The sequence below is a fragment of the Lissotriton vulgaris genome, chromosome 7 (assembly GCF_964263255.1).
Source record: "Lissotriton vulgaris chromosome 7, aLisVul1.2, whole genome shotgun sequence".
NCBI lineage: Eukaryota > Metazoa > Chordata > Amphibia > Caudata > Salamandridae > Lissotriton > Lissotriton vulgaris.
Genome location: NC_141695.1, coordinates 1,723,534,327 through 1,723,560,463, shown reverse-complemented (window position 1 = coordinate 1,723,560,463; position 26,137 = coordinate 1,723,534,327). Strand labels below are relative to the sequence as shown.

Here is a 26,137-nt window from a genome sequence, read left to right as displayed (position 1 = left end):
AAAAATAAAACAACTTTTCATAAATAAAAAAAATGGCACAAATATGACTTAATGTAGTTATTTCACTTTGCTTTTTTGAAAAGTCTTTGGGGGGCAAGTGCCAAAATCACTGTCTCAACCATCTTACATTGCAGTCTCCCTTGACCAGTGTAGTTGGTCGGAGCTGCTAAAACTACATCATTGTGGCCTTGTTTTCAGAATGTGCTGTGGAGTGGCTTAAGTCTGACCCCCTGTGTCCACCTCAAGAGCTATGGGGTGTGTACACGCTTTTAAGTCTACAAATGTGCAATCTGGCAGTGTGTGGATTCTGGTGCATGGACGCTTGACAAGCCTGAGGTCCTCCTGAGGGTCACCTTCCAGTTTCTATCAACAGCAGCTAGTACAATAAAAGAAAAAAAAAACGTAACTGTCAGCTGGAGGTACGTGTTCTCCAACTTTAATTCAGAGGGACCTTTTGACTGATGGAAGACCACATCTTGACTTGATGGTAAGATGCATGTGTGGGTAGATGGAGGAATGCTTCGGCGTCAGTGAATGAGCCGGAATCCATTCAAAGCAAGGTACTTTGCTATAAAGATGTATTAAGGAACTGGGAGGCAGACCCTACTTTTCTTTTCTGTTACAAAACAAACCAAACTTTATTTAAATTACAGCAAATTGGCCAACGCGCACAAATTGCGCTTGCACATTGAATGATTACACAGAGATGCAGGTTTTCCTTCCACACATGGGTGATGAGAAGGGCATGTCATTCCAGTGTACTCTGAGAAGATTACCAAGGCATGAGAGCCTGAGGGGTGTGAGCAGAGAGGTACTCACCATGGGAGGAGGGGATCGCTCATTCAGGGACAGACTGTAAACATTCTGACAATGGTGCAACCAGTGTGGAAATGGCAAGCATGAAAAACGTTGTGCAAGAACATAGCGAGCCACACTGCCTGAAAATGTTGCCAGACAAAAAACAATGGTTGCCACCAGTGGTATAAATAAACTGGCCAGCCATTGGTTCGCGCTCTACAAGTCCCATGACTTGGTGATCATCGTTGGTGGCTGCAAGGAGAGCACCATGTTAGGCTCAAAGTGCACAATCGGTCACTGTGAGGCCCACTGATGGCCTGAGGTCCATACAGACTGAGTGCCTCACCCCCGGAAGGGGAAGAACAATTGCAGATGGGTGCTGGGGATTCGTAGGGAGCCGGAAGCGCCCTTAGTGGGATGCATACAGTACATGGGGCCTTTTCCTGGGGAGAGTGGGGAGGCAGCAGTTTTCCAGGCGCAGTTGCTTAGCCAGGAGAAGGAAGTGTGCACCAGGGGTAGCTGGTATCAAGCCTCTTGGTCAGACAGGAAACACCCAATAGTACTCCGATACTCCAGAGGCCAGGGCGACTCCTTCACGCCAAGCTGAAAGAAGAGTGGGAGAGGAGAGCCATTACTGATGTGTAGAGGACCAGTATTCAACAGTCCCAATTGGATTACACAAAATTGCTTTACCTAGCAGCTACAGCAAAAACATGAAACCACTTGTAACGTATTAAAACACGACAGCCCGGCTGATTAACAATATCCCCAGATAACATAACATCTCACCTGTGCCGAATGTGTTGCGATGGCTCTACATTCAGAAAATTGAATTCAATTTTTTAAGCAATTGAGATATTCCACACAACAGTTTATTAGAACCCTCCAGATTTGTGTCTGCTAAATGTACCTGTGTACGGTCAGACATCTATGTTCCAATGCGCGGGATCTTCTTGCTATACCAAATTTAAGGTGACCATGCCTTCTCTTTTACAGCGGAAAAGACTTGGAATGTGTTGTCAGTTTCTTTGCAACAATAGTCATCAATAATTTGCATTAGGAATCTTTCAAAAGCTCATCTATTTTGCCAATAGTTGTTATGTTGTAGTGCTTCAGGAAATCAATGTTCGATCTTTTTGCTTTCTGATGTTATTGTTGTTCCTTTAGCGAAATGAAACTTCGATACCAGTGCAATTAACAAATAAGATATATCATAACCCAATATGGAATATTTGCAATTATTATTATTTTTTATTTTATTTTTTTTAAATGTATTTGTTTACTTTTTTTGCTCCTTCACTTTTGTTATATCTTATGTAAAATGTTTTCATCTTAATGATGCTTCATTTATCAATATTTTCTGCTGTTTTCTCCCTGCATCTTTATAAGCATTTGTATCTTCATTTAAACAATGTTTAATAAAAAATTTCAACACAAAAGCCAACTATCAGACTATGTTGGCATACAAGTGGAAGTTTTGCTTGAAATGTATTGATATGTTTTTTTAAACTCAACAATTAATGGTAAGGAGAAGATTCAGTATATATTCTTTAAACAAAGCAAATCAAGCACACAGGCTTACTCTACAAACTCTAGTATGCTCTGCAGAAACCTCTGAAGGTGCACATTAGATTGGGAGATTTGGTCTCTGAGAATCATATATCCCCTTTAGTCAATACTATGTCTTTCTTTATCTTTCCTCCAAATCAGCGTCACCATGTGGAGATCAGAATTTAAATTTTTCAGAGGAGTGCCCCCACCTTACGTTCTGTTTCTTTGATGTTATTTCCTCTTCAGTGATCCTTTTTGCTTCTCCTGCTCCGTCGATTTCTGCTTCTTTGACTTGTCATCTTTCTTCCCCCGTGTGGCATGAAGGTTCTCATAGATCGTGGCCTCATCTTTCTGCCTAAAAATAGGAAAGAGAAGTGGCAGGAACAATCTTAGTGAGGGAAGAGTTGTGATAAATACTGTCGGTGCACAAAGATGCAACGTAGAGATACTGAAGAGAAAGTGGGTCATGGGAGAGGGGCACCGGTGACAGAAGATACCCAAATACGTAATGTGGATAGCGATGCAGCAGTTACTTACTTCGAGGACTTGCGTGTAGCTTTTGTGTGTGTGTTCTTAGCCCCTTGAATTCGTTGGATGTTACCGTACTGAGATTCTGGAGTTTTCTGCAAAACAAAACCATATGAGAAGAGTAAAATTCCAAGGATCATTAAAGCTCCAAAATATGCCCCCTATCATCGTGCATAGAGATGGAGGTATGTCTATCTCTCTGTGGAGTTTCATATTGGTTTTGAATGACTATATGCATGCAACAGAATCATCTCGAAAAGCTTTTCACTATACATATCTCAGCGTTTCTCACCATCTGTTTGCACCTCACTGTGGTACTGCCTGTGCCCATGTCCCAGTGGTCCCCTCTGTACTCAGTGCTGCTGCCTTTATCCCTCTCCCAGGAATGTTTTGTCAGCACCCATCTTGTAGTGGTCCTATTTGTGCTAATATCGCGGTAGGTCTGTCATTTCTTTTTCTTTGTGGTTTTATTGTTGCCCATTCTATAATTATTCTTTTGGTGCCCGTCTAACACATATCTTGTCTGAGTCCACCTTGCATGAGTTCTGTTGGCACTGCTTCACTGTGGTTCGACGTTTGTCCTTCTCAGGTTTGTTTTGTCTGCGCGGTCATATGGTGGTCATAAACGTAGATGCCTAGAAGCCTTTCCCTCTGCCGCTACCAATCCCCCAGTTGTTCGCTAAGTATCCATCTCCCATTGGTCCACTCTGTATCCCTCTACTTCACTGACCTTAGTCATGTCACAGTGCCTCTGGTGGTACCCATCTCTAAACTTCTCAACATCAGCACCCATCTCATAGTGGTTCTGTCTGCACCAGTCTCAAAGTATCTCGCTCTATATCCATTTCCCAGTGGTTCACTCTGCACCCACTTGGCAGTGACTCTGTCTGCACCTGGACCGAAGTGGTTTTCACTGCACATACTTAGCTCACAGGGTTTAATTTATTCCAAGTTCACTATGGCGTATGAACGTATCAGTCCTGAAATGGTTATGCCTCCAACTAGCTCACATAAGTTTAGCCCATTACCTAGGGGTTAAGTCCATTTATAGCCATCACCTTGTAGCTGAGTGTGTCTGTATCAATCTCACAATGGTTTAGGATGCCTGTATCCATCTCCCAGAGTCTGTTTATCCATAACCATCTCCCAGAGTTTCGGTTTTCTATATTCATCTCCTAGACTCTCAGTTTATCTATACCCATCTTACAAAGTTTCAGTCTATCTGTACCCCTCTCCCAGAGCTTCAGTCTATCTATACCCAAAACATAGACTTTCAGTCTATCTATACCCATCACCCAGAGTCTCAGTCTATCTATATCAGTCTCCCAGAGTTTGTTTATCTAAACCCATCTCCCAGAGTATCAGTTTATCTGTACCCCTTTCCTAGAGTCTGTTTATCCATACCCATCTCCCAGTTTGTTTATCTATACCCATCTCCCAGAGTTTCAGGCCATCTATATCCATATCCCAGAGTTTGTTTATCTATGCCCATCTCTTAGTTTCAGCCTATCTATACCCATCTCCCTGAGTTTCAGTCTATCTATACCCATATCCCAGAGTTTCAGTCTATCTGTACCCCTTTCCCAGAGTCTCAGTTTATCCATACCCTTCTCCCAAAGCTTCAGTCTATCTATACCCCAAACTCCCAGAGTTTTCGTTTATCAATACCCATCTCCCAGAGTTTGTCTATTTATACCCAAACTCCAAGAGTCTCAGTTTATCCATACCCATCTCCTAGAGTTTCAGTCTATCTATACCCAAACTCCAAGTCTCAGAGTCTCAGTTTATCCATACCCATCTCCCAGAGTTTCAGTCTATCTATACCCAAACTCCCAGAGTTTCGGTCTATCTGTACCCCTTTCCCAGAGTCTCAGTTTATCCATACCCATCTCCTAGAGTTTGTCTATCTATACCCAAACTCCCAGAGTCTCAGTGTATCCATACCAATCTCCCAGAGGTTCAGTCTATCTGTACCCCTTTCACAGAGTCGCAGTTTATCCATACCGATCTCCTAGAGTTTCAGTCTTTCTATACCCATCTTCCAGAGTTTGTCTGTTCATACCCATCTCCCAGTGGTTCATGGTCTGTACTCTCATTGGTTCTGCTGTCACCCAGTCAGCCTCAGAAGTGAATTCTGCTCATGGTACCTGCATGGCCTCGAACTTCTGCTTTTCGGTATCGATGAACTGACTGATCGCCATGTAGATGAACCGGTACTGAGCCTCGGTCTGCACCATTCCAGAACGCTGCTCCCGGACCATCTGGATTGTCTTCTGGATGTCAATGTCACAGTCCAGGCCTGGACGCGGACAGGCAGTATGGAGGAGGTAAAGAAGAAAATAATGAAGTGGGCATCAGGTGTGTGAAACACAGAGATTGGCAATTTTGTTATTTACAACCTTTGTGAAGTTCTATGAAAAACTTCAAAAAAGTTGCAAAGCTTTATGCTTTGCCACATCTGGGTGAAAATTATAACGTTTCCAACAATTTATGTTACAAAACGTAAACTTGCACAAAACAATTCTGAATGAATTTTTCATCTTGGCTGGATTTGATTAGAGTGAACATTATCTTGCCAAAGATTGGTGACAATTATCTCACAAAGTGGAAAAACCTTTACTTGGATGAAGGTGAAGATAGATCAGGACAACTGGCAAAATTTGTGAAGGGCAAAAAATGTGAACTTACTTGCAGGTGGAAAAAATGTGCACTACCGTACTTTAGATCACCTGCTACGTTTATCTTTCCTCATTCTGGGGTCTTAGCAGGGCCGGATTGGCCATAGCGGGCACCGGGCAATCCCCCGGTGCGCCGAATGGGTGGGGGCCGGTTTTGGGCCCTTAGGGGCCGTTTTTGTTACAGGGCCGTTTTTGCAGCATAGCTGCAAAATCGTCCGAGCACTTTGCCAGGGCCAGTTGTGGTTCCCAGTCCGGCCCTGGGTCTTAGGCAGGTATTTAAACATTAAACTTAAAACCTGGCCTTTTATCATAACTTGTGTCCACGAATATGAACCCTTGTATTCAGCCTCAAACAAAAAGTACACACTGCACGACTGTACTGATCATTTATATTGCGCACACAGTTGGTTAAGTTGTCAATTTTGGCACTAAATAACATGCATATTATTAAATAAATCAATGGTAGTAATTTAATTGACTTCTGAAACGATGAATAGTATGTTACATTCTTATCTTTGTGGTAGGTACTCAAGCCCCTGAGTTACTATGGAGAAGCAGTTTAAGAGAACATGTCTAGGAGCCCCTTGTCAGTAAAGTATGAAATACTGGTCTTAAGTTAAATGCTAGGTTCGTGTAAGCTTCATAGCACAATACATTTTGACTGATAGTGCTGAACAATTTGGAATTTACACTGGCCTATAACACATCGTTGAAAACTGCTTTAGGAAAAGCAAACAGAGCTGAAAACACAACTCTCTTCTTGCAGGGTTCTTTCAAAAGGGCAGCACACTTGGACTGATGAGCTTCTCAACTCCTGATGCAGTCTGATTACAGGCAGAAACATGTCAGTTACCTGTGGTGTTGATCATATCCATCAGCATGTCAATCACAATGATGGTGCCCGTCCGGCCAATCCCGGCACTGCAGGGGAGGGAGTCAAAAGTCAGGGTGTGATGGGAAAGCATTTCAGGTGTAGAGAGGCATAAGAAAAAAAGAATGGTGGGGATTAACAGAGAGGCAGAGAAGTATGACATGAAAGAAGGCTCAAGCCAGAGTTACAAACCATTTCCATACTTGCCACTGTCAGCAGCTTTGGGTATCTGTAGTGGGGGTATCATGACAAAGGGACAAAACAGGATCTTCCTTATGCATGGAGCATAGGTCATCACAATGGAACAGGATAGGTTAGTGGTGCAAAGAGATGCCAAAGGACATAAGACGCTGGCCAGGAAGCTGACTAAAGTTATGTCTTCTGCTTTACAGGAAGACTTAAGACTGGTCTTTAACAACTCCCTGGGTACACCAGACAAGCTTCGAGCTGATAAACAAATCTGGGATTGGTGAAAGGTAAGAGAGGGGTCCCAGCTTTCTCTCAATTACTGCATCAGTGAGACCTTTGATCAGAGGTGTGTTCTCGCTGGGGGTGGGTGTTACAAGTCAAAGGGAAGAAGAGCGGGGCTCTATACATATGATAGTACACCAGGGGAAACAAAGAAACATTTTGTCATATCACTCACTAGTTTACCTTAATTCAAATTTAAAGTAAGACATTGCTTAGCTGTTAGTTGCAACAGTGCGTTTAAGCCAAATGGAGGTTTCATTCCATTAACTCATTATTTCTTTTTGCAGCAAATACTTTTTTGACGCATGATGATCTTTCCTGGAGAATTGATACTCCTGATACAGTTTTGGAGCCATGTCCATTAGCGTATTGGAAACATGATATTTTAAAGATATTGCCTGTAAAATACACTATTTTCTCCAATTTATGAACACATTTTCAAATATTGGCTAAACTGCTTTAGCATTTCACCAATGCACTCAATTATGCTTTTCAAAATGGAGAGTGGACAGAACGTAATTAATCCAGTGAGGTTTTGAAATGATCAATATGTTACACTCAATTTTTTGGGAGGACATATACCCCAGTCCTGTGGAGCCTATTCCACATTTTGGCTCCTTTGCTCACATTTTTTTCCTAAGTTCACATATTGGATTTATTGTAGGAAAATTGAGCACAGAACATGGTGCATGTGTTTTTTCTTTAAATAATTGTCAGAACTAAAATATTGCTAACATAAATATTAAGACCTAGATTTCAGTAATATAACTACTGGATATATATTTTCCATTATTAACTTCAAAGGGGCAAACGTTTTGTAAACTATATTTAGATAACAATATTTTTGTCAGGCTATGGGGCAAAAGTTTTGTAAACCATACTTAGGAAACAATATTTTTGTCAGGCTACATTTGGGCCATGATAGTCTAGTTCTAGACCTCTTTGAATTAGCCCTCATCCAACTCTAAAGTGAAATGTTGGACTTGCTTGCTTTGCATACGTGTATTGTGATAAATAGAATATCAGTTTTCGGTCTAAGTTTCTTGGAAGATAACCCCTCAATAATGTACCCTATTAATAAGGTAGCTTGCTTTATTTATCAATTCATGACAATATTTTGAAGCAGTGCTTAATTTGTAAAAAAAATAAATAAGTGCCAGGGCTACCATAAGGAGGTCACTGCAGCTTGTACCACACATTGCCCTAGAATGCTGCCAATGATAGTCACAAAACAGCTACTAACCAACACACTCCTACAAGTGTGGCAATCCCAACTATTTCAGGCCTCCAAAGCTGTAAGAATGGCCTGGGAGGCAGGCAATAGTAATTGTTAATGTATATTGTATTAATAATTAACTGCTGTTATGGTCATCTCTAAATTAGCAAGAAAGCACCACTTTGAGGCAAACTGTCGAAAACTCCAGTGTTGACAATCACGTCAAGTGCCGAGCACCGGAAACCTCAGGCTCAAATTAAGCACTGTTTTTAAGCCATTTAGGGAGTCCGTCCAGATTGTTTTATACGAGGGTAGCCATCACACTAAAGAGCTTGAAGACCACTCGGATAACTTGATACACACGCCATGAACTTGAGAGCGGATAGGTATAAAGGGAAACCGGTGCTGGTGCTTGCAGGTGTCACTTACTTTTGGGGACCGGAACTTATCTATAATCATCAGATTTTAGCACATAGCAAGTGAGAGAAAGACAGAAAATGGAGAAAGAACAAGGAAGATAAAAATGGAAAGCAGTGACAAAAGCAGAGAGTAGGGGTGAAAAGAACCTGCAGGAGTGAGATAAAAAGACAAGAGTTGTAGGGTGGAGGAAGAAAGAGGCATGAGGTCGATTCAAGACTGGGCAGCCTTAGTATTCCACAACCACAGCATTTGGCAACGCCGGCGGCAGAGTCCTAATAAAATGTCTGGGACCCTATATTTACTATTTTATAAGTTAAGCACCAAAAACAATAAAAGACATAGCTGTCTTGCAGTAATCTTGTGGTTAGCTCCCAGAGGTCGGTGAAGGATTCAATTTTAACCAAACATCTGGGGAAAGCACTATTTCTCTCTATATACAGTAAGCAGTAGTACATACAAACAGCATGGCTGTCAACATAAGCAGTAGATGAACATATAGGGTGAGAGGCAGGAGACACTTTTCAGCACTGTGTTTCATTAGACAAGAGCAGGCTTGAGTGGCTTATTGCCAGAAAAAACCTTACTGTGAAAGGAAATAAGAGTAAAGATCAAGACTTTAGGGTCATGAAAGGTAAATTATGTACAACTAAAAGACCTAATTTCTGTTAAATTCAGAGAAGAAATGCAAAAGTTGCAAGAAAAATACGTGCGTAGTTGAAGGAGAGACGTAGACAAGAGACTCTCACCCGTGTGGGACGAGAGAGCAGATGTTCAGAAGTTAATGGAAGAGAGGCAACTTGGCAAGTTTGTGGGATAGGGAGACATAAAGGAATCTTGTACCAAATGTAGGATGTAAAGAGAAGGAAGATGTGGAAAAACAGGCGACAGTGAAAGTATGGCATGGCCTTTGAGAGAATGTCTGGGCAAGTACAGGTCCAGAGAGCAGAAGATGACCAGGGGAAACAGCCTTTGCAAAGAAGGCAGAGCCTCGCGTGCCGTTTCCCCCAAGCGGCACAAGGTTTGCCTTAACCACATATATGCGTTAACCACGCATATACGTGGTTAAGGCAGTGCACGGTCTAGATTCGTGGGCACAGGAAGAGGAAGGATCGGGAGAGGATGCGGACTGGTAAGTGGAACCAGATTTACCCAGTATTATGGGTGTCTTTCATAGATTCACATGCCTGAATCATTCCCCGTCGTCGGAATGGGAGTCCCCGGTATATAAATAAAGTAATGTCCTACAGACATATAGAGAAATAGGCCTATAGGCCTCACATTAGCAACATATCTATGTCCTTTTGTAAAAGGGACCAAACTCCAGAAAAGAGCAAATCAGCTGCCACCTCCCTCTAGAACGCTCCTGGAAGGAGCCTCAGCCCCTCAGATTTTCTAACGCACGTTGTGGTAAGGGAGTCTCCTCTGAGCTCTACTCAGGTTTGTTTCTTAACAACTGGTTTCCAGTGTTTTGGGATATTTTTCTCCTGTTTCTTCAGTGACTACTTGAGAGTATGGCTGACACACCAAAAAGGGTCTTTTTAGATCCTGTGGTTCTTGTGGAAAGAAAAGGCTACATATTGATGACCATCATAAAGACTGCCTGTATTGCCTGTATCCAGACCATTCTGCTAAGAACTGCAAGGTATGTCGTACCTTTTCCACTAAAACCCTCAAGGACCGTGAAGGACGCCTCTTAATTTGGCTCCAGAAGGACAGAGACCACCTTGATTTCTCTGAGGAGAGGGAAGGTTCTTCAGTCTCTTCAAATTGATCTCTGAAGAGACCAAGGGTGGCTTCTCCTAGCCCTACGGCTCCTCCTCAAAAGAAGACATCAAAAAAGTCTTCAAAGGTTCTGGCTAAGACAACGTCTGTGAAGGAAGTTCACATTTCAAGAAGCCGGTTTAGACATCATCGACGACGATATCGTTGAAGAAAATCGTGTCTGCAGCTTCTTATGTTTCTATGTCGACGACGCCAGTTTCTACAGACAGCATCGTCGTCATTATCATCGTCGACGACTACGACCCCATCGTCGACGGCATGTAAAGCTTTGTCGTCGACGATAGCAATCAAGAAAATACCGTCGACGCTGACCTCGCCGACGACAGCATCAGCGAACACCTCGACGACGAAGCCAATATTGTCGACGTCAACTCCATGACGAAATTATCGTCGACGAAGACATCGTCAACAAAGGAACCGTCGACAAAGACATGACTCCACCGACTATGTCAACTGTCGACGCTCCACCGTCGACTATCATACCGTCGACGGGCTCGTCGACAATGATGGATTCTGGCCTACAAGCAACATGCGTACGCCTTAAAATCACAAAAAGGGTGCCAACGCCGGTGTTACCTTCACTGAGCCGGGTCCACCCAATTTCTCCAGCATGTCTCCTCCAGGAGGAAGACTCCGACGAGTGTGACCTGTTCCAAATGGCGACAAGTCCTTTGGAGCTCAACGTGAAGTGTCAGAGTTCAGATGAGGAGGAAGATCAGGAGGGGGTATATCATCAGCCACCTACTCCTATGGTTTGTCTTCCAGCATCCTTAGTTACGGATTTGCGATACCTCATTCAGGATTATAAACAGAGGTTTCCAGAGTCTCCGGCTCCTCAGCCTGCCACAGTAACTCAGTCTCCAAGACCACGGCCTCCACACTTAAACATTCAACCAGAGAAAGTTGATGTACCACATCCTCCAACTTCTGATGAAGAAGGAAAGGAGGAAGACCAGCAAGAAGAGGGTGAGCTGCAGGATATTCAATCTGTGCATGATGACTGGGATGACGTCATTCCCTCTCCCGCATCTCCAGTGCCCGCGCCCGTGAATTCACCACCAGGTGACATTGGAGGGTTCCATAATGTGGTTGAGAGGGCTGCTCATTGTTTTAAGATCGCGATGGTCTCTCAAGAACAAGACTGCTTCTTGTATGACTTAAAAGAACCTCTCAAAAAAAGTAGTTAGGTCAATACCTATGATCGATTATCTATGGACCCAGGGGGTTAAGATCATGCAAAACCCCGCCTCTGTATCTGCAGTGATTCCTTGGTTGGACAAGAAGTATAGAGTGCCTGATACTGCACCGGCCTGTTTGACGGGGCATCCCAAACCAGATTCAGTGGTAACGCAGGCGGCCCAGAATAACTCCAGGAATCCTTCAGCCCCTTTATCGGCTCCTCCTGATAAGGAAGGAAGAAGATTGGACAACATTGGGAAAAAGTTTTCCTCAATGTCTGCGATGACAGTGAAGGCTGCAAATGCCTTGGCGCTCTTGGGGCACTAAAATTGGCAATTATGGGCATATACAGCCCCATTACTGTCAGAGTTACCTGATACATCCAAGGAGGAGGTGAAGAAGATTCTGCAAGAGGGTGAAACATCGGCGTCAGAAATTATAGACTGTGCGATGGATATCGCTATGACAGGGTTCCGCCAGTTGGCGGGTGCAGCAGACTTGCAACGCAAGGGGTGGCTCGAAGCAACTTCGTTCCACCCTGAGGTGCAATCGAAGATATTGGACATGCCTTATGATGGCCAGTTACTATTCGGCTCTAAAATTGATGAAGCACTACAGAATATTAAAAAGGACACAGACACTGCGAGAGCTTTGGGCACTCTCCAGTACAAGAACCAGTCCTTTCGTGGAAATAGAGGAAGAGGACAGTCTTCCTATAGAGAAAATTTCCAATACAGGTCTTCATACTCGTCAGGCCAGAGTCGACCCCAATATCAACAGCGCCAACAACAGAATCAGCAATCTTCTTATGGCAAGTCGTCCTTTCGGGGTAAAGGACAACGAAAAAACAAAAGGGCGTAGACAATGACATGTTTATTCAGCCAGTCCAGTCTTCATTTCACTCATTAAAAATTGGAGGAAAGATTACCACTTCTTAAAACATTAGAAAAAGATTACCACGGACCGTTGGGTCCTTCAATTAGTGCAATTCGGCCATTCTATGGAAGTCATGCAAATCCCTTCCCAAACTCCTCCCCGCCCAATGCATCACAAAAATCTACGGCTGCTTCTGCAAGAGATCTCTATTATGCTCCAGAAAGGAGCAATAGAGAAGGTACCTCCATCTCAAAGGGGAAAGGGATTTTATTCCCGCTTATTTTTAATTCAGAAAAAAGAGAAGAAGTGGAGACCTATTTTGGACCTCAGGGCCCTCAACAAATTCCTGAAGAAGCAGTCGTTTCGCATGGTGATGATCCAGGAGGTCCTACAGCTACTGGAAGAGGAAGATTTTATGACGTCCCTAGACCTTCAGGACGCTTACTTCAATATCCAGATTCACAGGAATCACAAAAAATTCTTACGATTTGCAGTAGCAGGCAGACACTTTCAATTTCGCGTCCTGCCTTCGGGCTCAAGTCTGCACCTCGCATCTTCACGAAATGTCTTTCCCCAGTGGCGGCATACCTCAGGCAGCGTCATCACCATGTCTTTCCGTATCTAGACGACTGGCCTATCAAGGCTCCATCCTTAGAAGACGCGTCCAGGTCTTCCAACGCCTGTTTAAGGCTCTTTGATTGTTTGGGTCTCACGCTCAAACAAGAAAAATCAGTCCTGCAACCTTCTCAGTGCATCAATTTCCTGGGTGCAACCCTGGACACGCGTTTGAAGAAAGCTTTCCCATTCCAAGAGAGGAAGAACAAGCTTATGGCACTAGCTGTTCTAGTGGCATCAAAGAAGGCCTTGACGGTCCGCCTTTTCAAGTCCCTTCTGGGGATGATGTCATCGTGTATCCTCCTGATTCCTCACTGTCGTCTTCGGATGCGACCTCTACAGGAGGCACTCTCAAAGCAGTGGGTCCAATGCACAGGGTCATTCGATGACCTCATAAAAGTGACTCCCCAGATAGTCAAAGCCCTGCAATGGTGGATGTCATCTCGAAACCTTTCTCAAGGCTTGACATTCCTACTTCCAGCTGCTCCTCATATTATCACAACAGATGCCTCCTTGGACGGTTGGGGAGCTTTTCTGCAAGAACTGCGGATAAGCGGGAAGTGGTCTTCCTTGGAGAGAGGACTTCATATCAATCTCCCTGAACTGCGGGCAGTCTTCCTGGCCCTTCAGGCTTTTCTTCCAAGAATTCCCTTGTGTTCGTCCGGACAGACAACACCACGACGATGCACTACCTCAACAAGCAGGGAGGGATGCGCTCACTAACCCTCTCTCGCGTGTCGCAGAGAATCTGGAACTGGCTAATCACAAATAAGATATCTCTTTGGGCGGAGTACGTCCCAGGCATGGACAATGTACTCGCCGACTCATTGAGCCGACAGAAGACAACATCTCACGAGTGGGAACTGGATCAGGAGATCCTCAACCAAATCTTCACGCGATGGGGCACTCCACAGATCGACCTATTTGCCACAAGGTCCAACGCCAAATGCCCACACTTTGCAAGTTGGCATCCCCAGTCAGGGTCTCTAGGGAATGCATTTTTGATTGCATGGTACAACGTCTTTGCATACGCCTTTCCGCCATTCCCGATGCTTCCCAGAGTCCTCAGGAAACTGAAAGCGGAGCCTTGTACTCTCATTTCAATAGCCCCGTCTTGGCCACAGCAACATTGGTTCAGGGAACTCCACCGCCTATCTCTGGAGCCACCGATCCGCCTAAAACAGTGTCCATCTCTGCTCACGATGAGCAACAAACAAGTCCAACATCCGAATCTGGCATCTCTCAGGTTAGCCGCCTGGCTCCTGAGTTCAGAGAGCTTCAGAATTTGAATATTCCACCTGATTGTAGAGCCATCCTAGCTCGAGCACGAGCAGATAGCACCAATAAAACATACTCTTTGAAATGGAAGAGGTTTTGCTTCTGGTGTAAAAAAAAAATCGAGGAATACACCCTTTCTCTTCATCTCTGGAACAAGTTTTACCTTATCTTCTCCACTTGACAACAGCAGGCCTTGCTCACTCCTCCATCAGGGTCCACTTGGCTGCAATATCCTGTTACAAGAGATCTTCAGCGGGTCCTTCTCTCTGGTCTCACAGACTGATCAAACAATTTTTAAAAGGATTATACAGGACTTTCCCTCCAGTGAAAATGTTGCCTCCTACCTGGCACCTTAATACAGTCCTTAATCAGCTCATGAAGCATCCCTTTGAGCCAGTGCACACGGCTGACCTGAAATATCTATCTTGGAAGACAGCTCTCCTACTTGCGCTCACATCCGCGAGGCGGGTGAGTGAGCTGCAAGCTTTCTCGGTTCAAGATCGTTTTCTGCAATTTAAACAAGACAGAGGATTTTGCGGACAAATCCGAAGTTTATTCCAAAAGTCCCATCGGATTTCCATCTAAATGAGCCTGTGGTTTTGCTTTCCTTCTTTCCAAATCCCAGTACTGCAGCGGAAAGGCCGTTGCATTCATTGGATCTCAAGCGGTGCTTAAACTTTTATATCGACAAGACAAAGGCTTTCAGAAAGTCAAATCAGCTATTTGTGGCTTACAGCACGCCCAGGAAAGGTCTTCCACTCACTAAACAGAGCATTTCCCGCTGGATCTCGGTAGCTATTTCTTTTTGTCATGAACAAGCAGGACATCCCCTGCACTCTTAAGTACAAGCTCAGTCTACTAGGGTGATGTCCACATCCATGGCACTTTTTGCAGGTGTGCCTGTCATTGACATTTGCAGAGCAGCAACATGGAAGTCACCACATACCTTCACTAGGCATTACTGCCTGGACACGGAGCTTATAAAGGATGCTGCAGAGGGACAAGCAGTGCTTCGTCAACTATTTCACTAGAGGAGAGCCTTCTTGCATCCCTCCATCCTTTTCATGATTGTCGTCTTTCCCTGGAAGATGCTCTGCTAGGAGAAAAATGTTTTTTGGAATCGCCCACTTCCATATGCTTTGTGCCAGATGGGACAGCTGTGGCGAGTGAGTTCCTTCCTGTTTCTGGATATAGTACATTGCGGTCATGTTGTCTGTCCGGATCAACACCGTCTTGCTGTACAAGTATTTTTTAAATGCTTTCAAGGCTAAGAATATCGCTAGCAATTCCAGTTGGTTGATATGCAGCTTTTTCTGTTTGTTTGTCCAGAGCCCTTGTACTGTGTATTGAAGGAGATGGGCTCCCCAGCCTGTCAGTGATGCGTCCGCTGTTAGTACAAGTTGTGGAACCAGCTCTTGGAACAGTCGCCCCTTGGAAAGGTTTTGTGGGTTCCACCACTGCAGAGAGTTGTGAGTGCGACTGTCTACCAACACTAGGTCGTTTAGTTGTCCTTGAGCCTGGTTCCATTGCCGTGCTAGGCATTCCTGTAATGGGTGCATTTGAAGTCTGGCATGGGGGACAATGAATATGCAGGAGGCCATCATGCCTATGAGCTGCATGAAGACTTCAGCTGGCAGAGAGTGTTGTGGCAGGAATTTGCGAATGAGTGTTTACATACTGGCTATCCTTGCCGAGTTTGGATATCCCTTTAATAATAATAATAATAATAAAGAGCTTATAGAGCGCTCAGTAACGCCATCACGGCGTGTCCCCGCGCTAAGCTACCAGTGAAGCAGCATAGAAAACCCAGACTCTATGCATTCCCAGGTACTGCTGTATGTGGGACGGTTGCAGATGTGATTTTGCGTAGTTGATAGAAAAGTCTAGGGTTTGTAGCAACTGAATTGTTTGGGTTGTGTGTGCCGCACACTCTTGGTACGATTTTGCTTGTATTAGCCAATCGTCCAGGTAAGGGTACACATGGACGTGTTGCCTCCTGAGATGTGCTGCTACTGCCGCTAAGCATTTTGTAAACACTCTTGAAGCCGTGGTAACCCTGAAAGGCAAAACCTTGAATCGGGAGTGTTGATCTTCTATTGTGAACCTGAGGTATTTTCTGTGGGCTGGATTGATGGGTATGTGAAAATACGCATCCTTGAGGTCTAGTGTTGCTAGGACATCTCCTTGCTGTAGCAACGGAAGCACTTGTTGTAGTGTGATCATATGGAAGTGCTCCGATAGTATATATTGATTTAGGGGTCTGAGGTCCAATATTGGTCTGAGGGAACTGTCCTTCTTTGGAATAAGGAAGTATAGGGAGTATACTCCTGTCCCTTGTTGTTGGAAAGGGACTTGCTCTATGGCCCCCTTTTCAAGCATGCCTTTCACCTCTTGTTGTAGCAGGGTGATGTGGTCCGTGGACATAGGACGGTGTCTGGGTGGTATGTTTGGTGGTGTAGAAGTCAGTTCTAGGCAATAACCAGACTGGATAATTTCTCTCACCCACCTGTCTGTGGTAATTGCGTGCCAGATAGGTAGGAACTGCTGTAGTCTGCCTCCGACAGGTGTTAAGTGGTCTGGAGGCAGCGTAATGAAGTCACTGTTTGGTGGCAGTGGAGGCTCTGGTGTTATTGCCTCCACGTCCTCTTCCCTTATTACTGTTACCTCTGTAACCTCCTCTGGTTGTGTTCTTGTTGAAGGAATCTTGTGTGTTACTTTTGTATGAGGCAGATGTTTGCGAATTATTCCCTTGTGTATTTGCTCTGTATGAGGAGCGTCGAAAGGAGCCTCTATGTTGCTGAAATTCTAATGCCCCCATTGATTTTGCTGTTTCTGTGTCTTTCCTCATTTTGTCCAAAATGGTGTCGACAGCAGGGCCAAATAGAAAATCCTGATTGACAGGTTGGTTAAGAATGGTGGACTGCACTTCATTCTTAAAACAGGAAATACGCAGCCAGGCATGTCTGCGTAGCAAGACACTAGTATTAATTGACCTAGCTGCGGTGTCTGCAGCGTTAAGCGCACATTTGATGGAGGCGTTTGATATGAATTTTCCCTCCTGGATGAGATCATTAGCCTGTGCCTTAAAAGTCTCGGGTAGGTGTTGCAGAAGGCTTTCGAGCTGATCATAGTGCGCCCTGTCGTAACGAGCCAGTAGGGCTTGTGTATTAGCAATCCTCCATGAGTTGGAGGCCTGCGCAGCTACCCTTTTGCCTGATGCCTCTAGAATTTTCGACTTTTTTTTCGGGGGGAGGTGCTTCCCCTGTTGTCTGAGAGTTGGCCCTTTTACGTGCGTTAGCAACCACCATTGAGTCTAGTGGCAACTGGCCCTTGATCTAAGTAGGGTCTGTAGGAGCTGCCCTATACTTTTTTTCTATTCTTGGATTGATCACTCGTGCCCTGGCTGTATCCTTAAATATGTCAGGCGCGTGTTTTAGAACTCCCTTTAACATGGGAAGTGTTTTGACACTTTTTTCTGCAGTAGTGAATGTGTCAAATAAGAAGTCTTCTTCCACAGGGTCACTATGCATGTCCACATTGTGGAATTGTGCTGCCCTGTCTATGAGCTGATTGAAAAGTACTGTGTCATCAGTAGGTGATAGCTTAGTAGGATAAGTGGGTACATCAGGGATGGGATGGGTGTCATAAGGGTCTGTTGGCTCTTCCCAAGGCTCCTCTTGGTTAGGATCTTGTGGGAAATCATTTAGAGGCTGTGGCTCATACCCTGTGTCCCCCTCATCGTCCCCGTGGTGAGAAGCTGAGGATGGTGTAAAAGGTGTGGTAGGCATGATAGGTTGAAAAGGACTGCAGGGTCTTGAGGGAGAAGTCCCAAAGTCCTTTCTTTTAAGTGGAATAGGGGAATTAGGATCAAAGTCCAAAGGCCTTTTTTTCCTATTCAGGATGGTAACTTTACCAGTCTCTGGATTCATGTATATTTTAGCTTGGTCGTCTGATGGATCTGGGTGGGATAGTTCTTCCTCTACAGTCCTGGGTTTTGTGTTAGACTTCTTCGGGTCGGTAACACTTGGTTTTTCGACGACTTTTGGAGTTTTGTTGGGCTTTTTTGGCTCGGGCCCTGTTTTCGGCTCGACGAGTGGTTTCGGGTCGGCCGGAGCTTTGGAGTCGTGGTTTTTGTGCTCCGTAGGCTTCTTTGGATGAGTGTCTTTAATCGAGTCAATGTTCTTTTTTGGATCGACTGGTGTCTTTGGAGCAGATATCTTCGGGTCGACAGGTTTTTCCGGTTGCGATACGGTCTTCGGTACGGCACCGGTTGCCGGGTCGACGGTTTTTGGAACAGTAGGCTTGTTCGGGTCGGCGCTCTTTGGCTGTGCGGCCTTTTTTGGATCGCCGCCCTTCGGGTCGGTGACCTTTTTTGGCTCTGGAACCTTCTTCGGGTCGATGGTACTGGGCCCTGGGGTTTCTAAAGGTTTTGGTTTCGATTTATTTTGGAGCCGAGCCGGAAGGCGGGGCTGGCGAAAGTTTTTTATGATCTTGGCTAAGGCCTTTTGCCGATGCCTTGACCTGAGCCTTTGGTAACGGGTTAATTGGTGCCGGGGGTAGGGTACTCACGATTTGCCCCGGTGGGATCTCGTCATCTGAGTCCGAGTAGTCCTCGACGGTGACGATTTCTAGGTCCGAGTCTGGAGCATCCTGGAGATCCTGGTCATCATCGAAGATGTTGTCGGGTTCCGGTGCCTGTCGCTGCATTTCTTGCCTAGCAGCGCGTCGGTTTCGTATAGTTTCCTTGGATCAAAACTGGGCGCAGGCTGGGCAGGTTTCTTCCCTATGGTCCGGGGAAAGGCACTTGTTGCATACTGAGTGTTTATCAGTATGTGGGAACTTGGAGTGGCATTGTGGGCACTTTTAAACGGGCTTCTTTCCATCGACGGTCGGCTCACGTGGCGTCGAAAAGGCCCAAAGGCCCGCATCGACGACCGATTCGAGATGGAAGTTTGGATCGAGTAGAGAGGTACCGAACGAGAACAATTCCGTCGAAGTGGAAGGCCTTTTGGCCTTTAGAAAGTTTTGTTTTCAATTCCGAAGTTGGAGTATAGGAGTTAGCATCCGAACCCAATGGCGGAAAAAAACAATCTGAGGATGGAGAAGGTGCCCATGCGCACTGTAGTCCAAGGGAGGAGTCACCTATCTCGTGAAACTTCGAAGACTCTTCCAAGACAACAAAGTGCTATCATCCAGACCCAACACTAGGCGGCGATCTATGCACAAGATATGAATTCAGCAGCCCACATGCCTCGAACATACTGTACCATCTGAAATGTGCTTTGTGCATTGCTGGCTACTCTGATTCAGGCATGCGAATCTATAAAAGACACCCATAATACTGGATAAGAAATGCGTTACTTACCTGTAACTGCAGTTATCCAGTATTGGTGTCTTTCATAGATTCACATGCAACCCTTCCGCCTCCCCTGGAAGGGCTCACCTAATTCTCTCAGTGATACGCCTACTTAGCTTTGTTCGTATGAAAATCTGAGGGACTGAGGCTCCCTCCAGGAGGGTTCTAGAGGGAGGTGGCAGCTGATTGGCTCTTTTCTAGAGTTTGGTCCCTTTTACAAAAGGACATGGATATGTTACTAATTTGAGGTCTATAGGCCTATTTCTCTATATGTCTATAGGACATTACTTTATTTGTATACCGGGGACTCCCATTCCGACGACGGGGAATGCTTCAGGCATGTGAATCTATAAGAGACACCAATACTGGATAACTGCAGTTACAGGTAAGTAACACATTTCTTTTAGGGGATGGGGAAGTAGTTTTAGTGGTGGGGAAGTTTTAGGGGTCAAGGGGGTTGGAGTTCGTTATAGGGCAGGGGGCCAGTTTTTAGGGCTCAGTGCAGGGGGGTCTGGGTAGTTTTAGATTTTAGGGGGGGTAGTTTTTAGGGCTCAGGAAGGATTAGGTTGTTTTTAGGGTAGTGGCCAGGGTTTTAGGGCTCAGGGGAGTCGGGTGGTTTCCGAGTGGGGGTAGTTTTTTAAGGCTCAGGAGGATAGGGTTGTTTATAGAGCAGGGGCAGGGTTTTAGGATACAGGGCAGAGAGGTTGGGGCGTGATCTTTACCACACATCCTTTTACCAATCATGCCTTTACCACGATCGGGCTGTGTTGTAGAGGCATGTGTGGTTTAACCATAAATGCCTCCGTCATACAAACAATGACCACGCAACGGCAGATCAAGCCAGGAAGGAATGACCAGGCGAGGGAAAGTTGAGAGAGGAGAGGATGAGCAGAAGATGGCTGCTCCCAAGAATGGTCAAAAAAGAGCAGTTTCAGTGAGCCGCGGATGAGCAGATGAGGTAATTTCTAAAGAATGGAGAATGACCAGAGTAAAAGCCATTCCAAAGAGGAGAGGATGCTCAGAAAAGGGGAGGTTCAGAAAAGGACCATGCCGGGTGGGTCATAACAGCAGAAAAAACATGGAAGCATCTGTGTGTGGCCTACAGCCCACAATGTAGAACTCACAGAAATACCATTATATTTTGAGGAATGTACGTAAAGTGCCCGGGGAACATTAGAGAAGAAAATAAATTGCATGTCCCCAAAAACAGCAGCAAGAAACTGTTACAGAACAGAGGGAGACAGGCAGGAATGTTTGGGTAACTTGAGCTTATAGACTTAGGCCCATGGAGAGAAGTATCCAATAGTTCAGGTAAATGACTAGGGGTGAGGGTAATATTTCATTCCACCTGCAGAATTGGCATAATTTGGCAACTCTACATTACTCTAAATGCCAAATTCTGGCAATCGTCGCTTGACAGAATTTTGTGTATGCAAGGCTCCAGAAATGTGAGCAAGATTTGGCAGTTGCGGTCAGAGGGCTGCTTCTCAAGTAGATTAGCGGCCGCTAGACTAGACTTTCTACTCAAGTGGCATCAAAATCAATGTGAATGGCCGCGCGCTCCTGCACACAGCATGGAGCCATTGCATTGATTTTTCAGCGCTGCTCGTGCTACTGCCACTAAATTGCAGTTCGAACAGCAAGATATGCATATTTTCTGCCCATTGGCACAAGTCCATGGAGTTTTTATGTAACTTTGTGAGTTCCGCCCACCCCTAGTAATGGCTTGCTCTACTGACACTGTGACATGACATGGTATAGTTGTGATGTTGTTGATGGGATAAGTTTTGGCAAATGTTGGTTGGTGCTGTAAAACACTAGTCTTTGTGTAATCCATGGTTGTGAATCTCTACTTTGCACACTTACAAAAAATGTTTGATTGTCAGGCTGTGGCCACGAAGTACTCTGGTGGGTTAGACAGTGTATTAAACAGAGCAGATGAACTGGTAGAAGGAACAACAGCAAAGTCAAAGCGAGTGAGAGAACTGGTGAAAGAGAAGTACTGTAGACAGACTGTTCATAAGGGGATGGAGGGGCCAACTGAGAGAAGAAGAATCACAGATACATGTGGGCTTGCCTCACCACTGATCTACAGCTGATTATTACCTGCAGTGCACAATGATTGGGCCAGCGTTGGGCTCCTGCTCCTGCACTCGGTTGATCTCATCCAGGAAGCTGAGCACCCCACCGGGCTCTCCCGGCACACCATGGTCCGGCCAGCTGAGAAACTGATAGTGCCAAATGTCCCGGACTTCATTTTCCTGGAATAAAAAAAAAACACATAAGCTTTTAGCTACACCACTAGGTTTGTCTTAATACCTCAATGTACAGACTCTCTGCCACTCATCTTTGCACTCATGCAACCATTCATCCACCTGCTGACTCAGGGCCTTATTTAGATCTTGGAAGACGGGTTACACCATCACATCAGTGATGGATATCCAGTCATCTGAAATATAAATCCCATTATATCCTATGGGATTTATATTTTGGGGGCAGGATATCTGTCACCGTTGTGACGGAGTAACCCGTCTGGCGAGATCTAAATCAGAATCTCGGTCTTGCATTAATCTCCACACCCATACTCAAAAACTCATACACAATCTCAACAAGCATATTAAAGAATAAGTAAAAAGAAGAAAAATAGAAGAAAAAAAAAGCAGCATAAATATGGTAGAGATGTTCTTGCAATTAAGAAAATGTATAAAAAAAATTAACCTAGCAGACAACGGCAACCTTTGAATGACATTGTGTATAATGATTAACTGGTGTACCAATATATGATGGCTAAAATTTTTTTTAAAAAAGGAAAAAAAGCGGGACCTATAAAAGCAGACTATATAATACTAAAGGCCTAGCATTGAAGCACACTCAATTTCAAGCAGACAAGCATATGTGATGAGGCAAAAAAGTCACTCAGACGGCAACCGTGCCAAAGGCTGAAGTGAGCTGACCTACTGCCCCATGCTATATGCTGTCATTAGTGGAATCAGGTTGTGCATGAAACTCAAGCAGGCAATGGCTGAAGAGGGAAGACACAGAGTCCCTCTATGTATTTATATCTATGCATATATATATTTTTTTTATTATATATCCTGGCATACAGGTAAAGCCGTCAGGCCTGATCTAAAAGGTATTTTAATACAAGTACTGCTAAATGCTTCACATAAAATTACAAATATTATGCAACTATAGTTGGCAAAACAATACATACCTGCTCCTAACAAGTGTAACACAGATCCTCAAAAGCAAAACTGCTATCCCCAGGGCTTGCCAGGAAGGTGTAACAAACAGAAACATTTGCCTACTATACTAATGTATCAGATTCCATGTAACAAAATTCTAGTATACAGTTTTTAATCCAGTGTAATAACAATCCAGCCTTAAAGGTGTCCTGTCTTTAGCATCTTTTTTCACTATACAAAGGACAGCCCAACTGGTCTGTAGCCTTTATCAATCACTTGCCACCAACAACAAGCATAATCTTTGCCACCAGACATACGATGAACATGATGAACAAGATTATAGAGCGGACAGATGCTCCTAGAAGTGTCATATAATTACAAATATGTACAAAATGACAGATGGCGAAACATTATGCAACCCCTCCTAAGCAGGCCTTGGAAGGAATCTCACAGTGCAGATCTTCTGCTGTGATTGCTTGTCAGAGGGTGCAACCAAGAACAAAACCCGTATGGTAATCTGGGAGATTACCTGTAATAAAATACATATGTGCAGGCTTCACTACAGTTAATCACAACCCATCTTAACCGGACTATTGACTTGATTTTCACAATAAAAAAGCCAGGCCTACTGACTGTTTTCACAATGAGCCAATTATTAATATTATTATTATTATTATTGCAACACGGGGGACAACAGAGGAGAGACTGCTTAGGACTCGAGACGCGGCGAGTAGGTGTTTCTTTACATTTATTTTGGAACCACCCCCGTGATAACCACCGCATCTCCACTCCCGTTCCCTGCCAGCCGCTACTGCGAAGCCCTCTCGAGTAGCACCTATTAAAGCTCCTGTTCTGCTGGCCACATGAGGTCATCAGCAGCCGCCATGTCAAGCCAGACCTAAAAATACGCTAAAATCAATAGATTCTATTTATCTTGATCACCATGTCAGGGCCTGGCTTAAATACCATATGTGGCGCAGACTGACCAAGTGGATGTTACGTAAAACAGGTCCAGATTTTACAACAGAAAACTGTTTACAAAGTAGCAAATGTTGGTCCAGTGAATAAAAGAAACATCTGCAATCTTTCAAAGATATTTAACATAATTCATAACCCTTTGGGCTACCATACATTAATGTGTGAATTTGAGACTTAAGAGCTTGGTTGGGGAAAAATAAGCTTGCCTGGTAAGTTTGTTTCTAAACAAACATCTGTAATGCTTGGGAACTTTTTTGGTACAGAAAAGGCAGTTTACGTTGCAGGCTGGTGGTAGTTTTGATTTTCTTGTGAACACCTAGGCCCAACTAGCTATGTGCTGACATCGAAGCAAGACCCGAGTCGCCTGCCTTTGTTTCTTCCAGCTTTTACCCCAGACTACAGTCATGTGAGATCAGCCCCATGGAGTCTTATTCTTTCACCTAATGATATTGGCTAGTTGTGTGTAGCCTGCAGCTCCTACCACAGGAACTACTTTAGAACTAGAGCTCCTTTTGTCCATTCCTGCTGGTTTCCTCTGTTGCGTCTCGCAATAATGCGTGTATGCTGCATGAATTGGCAAATTAATGCCAGGCCTATTGGCTTTGCCAAATCCGGTGTAACCAGTAAAACAGCCCATAGAACTATTAAGCTTTAGTATATATTACCCAACAAATTTTTGTAGAACTTCATCCTTTATAGGTAGACAGGTCTTTCAGCCCATTTAGGGTTGGGTTTGTTTTTAAATGTCAATCTCACACAAAGGTCCAGAATGTTTCCACAGCCCAACTTACAAAAAGCTGGTTATTTTCAACTGTAGCAAAACTCTGCCTTCGAAGCACTTTAGCCGCAAACTCTACCGTAATCTCCTATTCTCCCTCAGATGGTAAGGTACAACTTTTATACCATATGTACTCGCATCAATAGTTATGCTCTGGGTGACTGAATAAACATTGCTAAATCAGTTTCCTGAGTTTGTTTCATCTCAAAACTACAAAACTCTCCAAAACTTCCTCATCACTCCTATAACTACCTAAATATTACTACTATATTGTCCAACCATCTCATATTAACAGTCCCTTCTTCAGACAAAAAAAAATCACAATCTGTTAATTGAATTCTGCCATACTAGGGGCGTGGCTGGCAGCCAATGGAAATGGCTACCGACTAGAGAAGCTACGAGCCTCCACAGGCTTCCTCTACCATCAGTCCTGTCAAGTATCACGCAACGGACGTGACACTAACGCATTTCAGTGTGGTGGTCCGCATCACCGCACTGAAATGTGAAGTCACGCATAATAGCGCTTCCTGGGATGTCAAGGAACTCTAGTAAATCACCATAATCAAGAACTGAAACTGGAGCACAGCACACGCCGATTCCAGCTCTAGCAGCCGTCAAGAACGTAAATTGCGTCAGAGGATAATTCACGTACCCCCTACTCCACCCCCAAACACACACACCGTGGGCCGGGGCATGTATTCGGATACATAATAAAACAGCCATGAGACTGTGTGGCCACATTCATTGGCTGGCTACTACGTAGCCTGGGGGTGAGGTTAGTGGCACAAAATAGGAGGAGGTGCGATCACGTGACCTCCTGCTGGCGCGGCTGCGCAACGAGCGTCCAGTTAAATTGAACTGTTTGGGTGCTGCTCCTTGCATACAGCATTAATTATATAAAAAGAATCCAGCAACATGAATGAGAAAGCCGTCCGAGGCGCCGGCGGATGAGTGAGCTGTGCCCGCACCAGCTCACACACTGGTGTATAACCACAGTCTATTTTTTAATACGGCAGTAAACGCAGGAAGACAAGGCATTTCAAGAGCATGCATTTCAGTGTGGACATCCGTTTATTAAGCCCTGACTCATCTGAAACGAGTTATGGTAATTTGACCGTAAATAGCACAGGCTCTGGTTTCGGAGCCGAAGTTTACAATAAAGTGCAAGCAGAGTTTCCGATCCAGGCCCAGAATTGTGGCCGAGCTGACGCTTGCCACTGGAGCAGTTGCCACGGACACACTGAAGAGCAAAACCAAGTAAGTGACTGATTCACTTAACATTTACCCAACCATAATAGCGGCAGCCACATGAACGCCGGTCCGTCTAGCTCTCCGCACGGCCCGCTGCGGTGACAGCTAACTGCCCGGTGTTCAGCTTGGAATGACCTTGTGACAGCCGCAGCCTGCCGGCGCAATCCAGCACCACGGGATCGGGCAGCAGGCAGTGATGCACTACCCATCTGAGCCAACATATCCTGCCAGGCCACAAAACTGCTTGGCACAATCTCACGAACCACTGTGGGCAGCACATAGATTCCTAAAGAATTGGCCAGAGATATCTCCTCCAAGGACCAAGA

At 44.8% G+C, this 26,137-nt stretch overlaps 1 protein-coding gene across 7 annotated transcripts in view; it reads right to left on the bottom strand.

Annotated features, from left to right (window-relative positions):
• Window positions 1-607: 607 nt before the first annotated feature.
• Window positions 608-26,137, bottom strand: part of LOC147706439 (tyrosine-protein phosphatase non-receptor type 6-like) — a 247,846-nt gene continuing 222,316 nt past the window's right edge. For 4 of the 7 annotated variants that reach the window (XM_086932937.1, XM_086932936.1, XM_086932940.1 and 1 more), the window contains 6 exons: window positions 21,726-21,880; window positions 6,409-6,476; window positions 5,025-5,176; window positions 2,887-2,972; window positions 2,564-2,704; window positions 608-1,401 (listed from right to left, as the gene is read on the bottom strand). In XM_086932937.1, the coding sequence (XP_086789063.1) occupies window positions 2,581-2,704; window positions 2,887-2,972; window positions 5,025-5,176; window positions 6,409-6,476; window positions 21,726-21,880 (585 nt within the window). In that variant the 3' untranslated portion in view covers window positions 608-1,401; window positions 2,564-2,580. Of the gene's footprint in view, window positions 1,402-2,558; window positions 2,705-2,886; window positions 2,973-5,024; window positions 5,177-6,408; window positions 6,477-21,725; window positions 21,881-26,137 lie in introns of all 7 variants that reach the window. The other 3 variants (XM_086932934.1, XM_086932935.1, XM_086932938.1) reach the window with 1 other exon arrangement.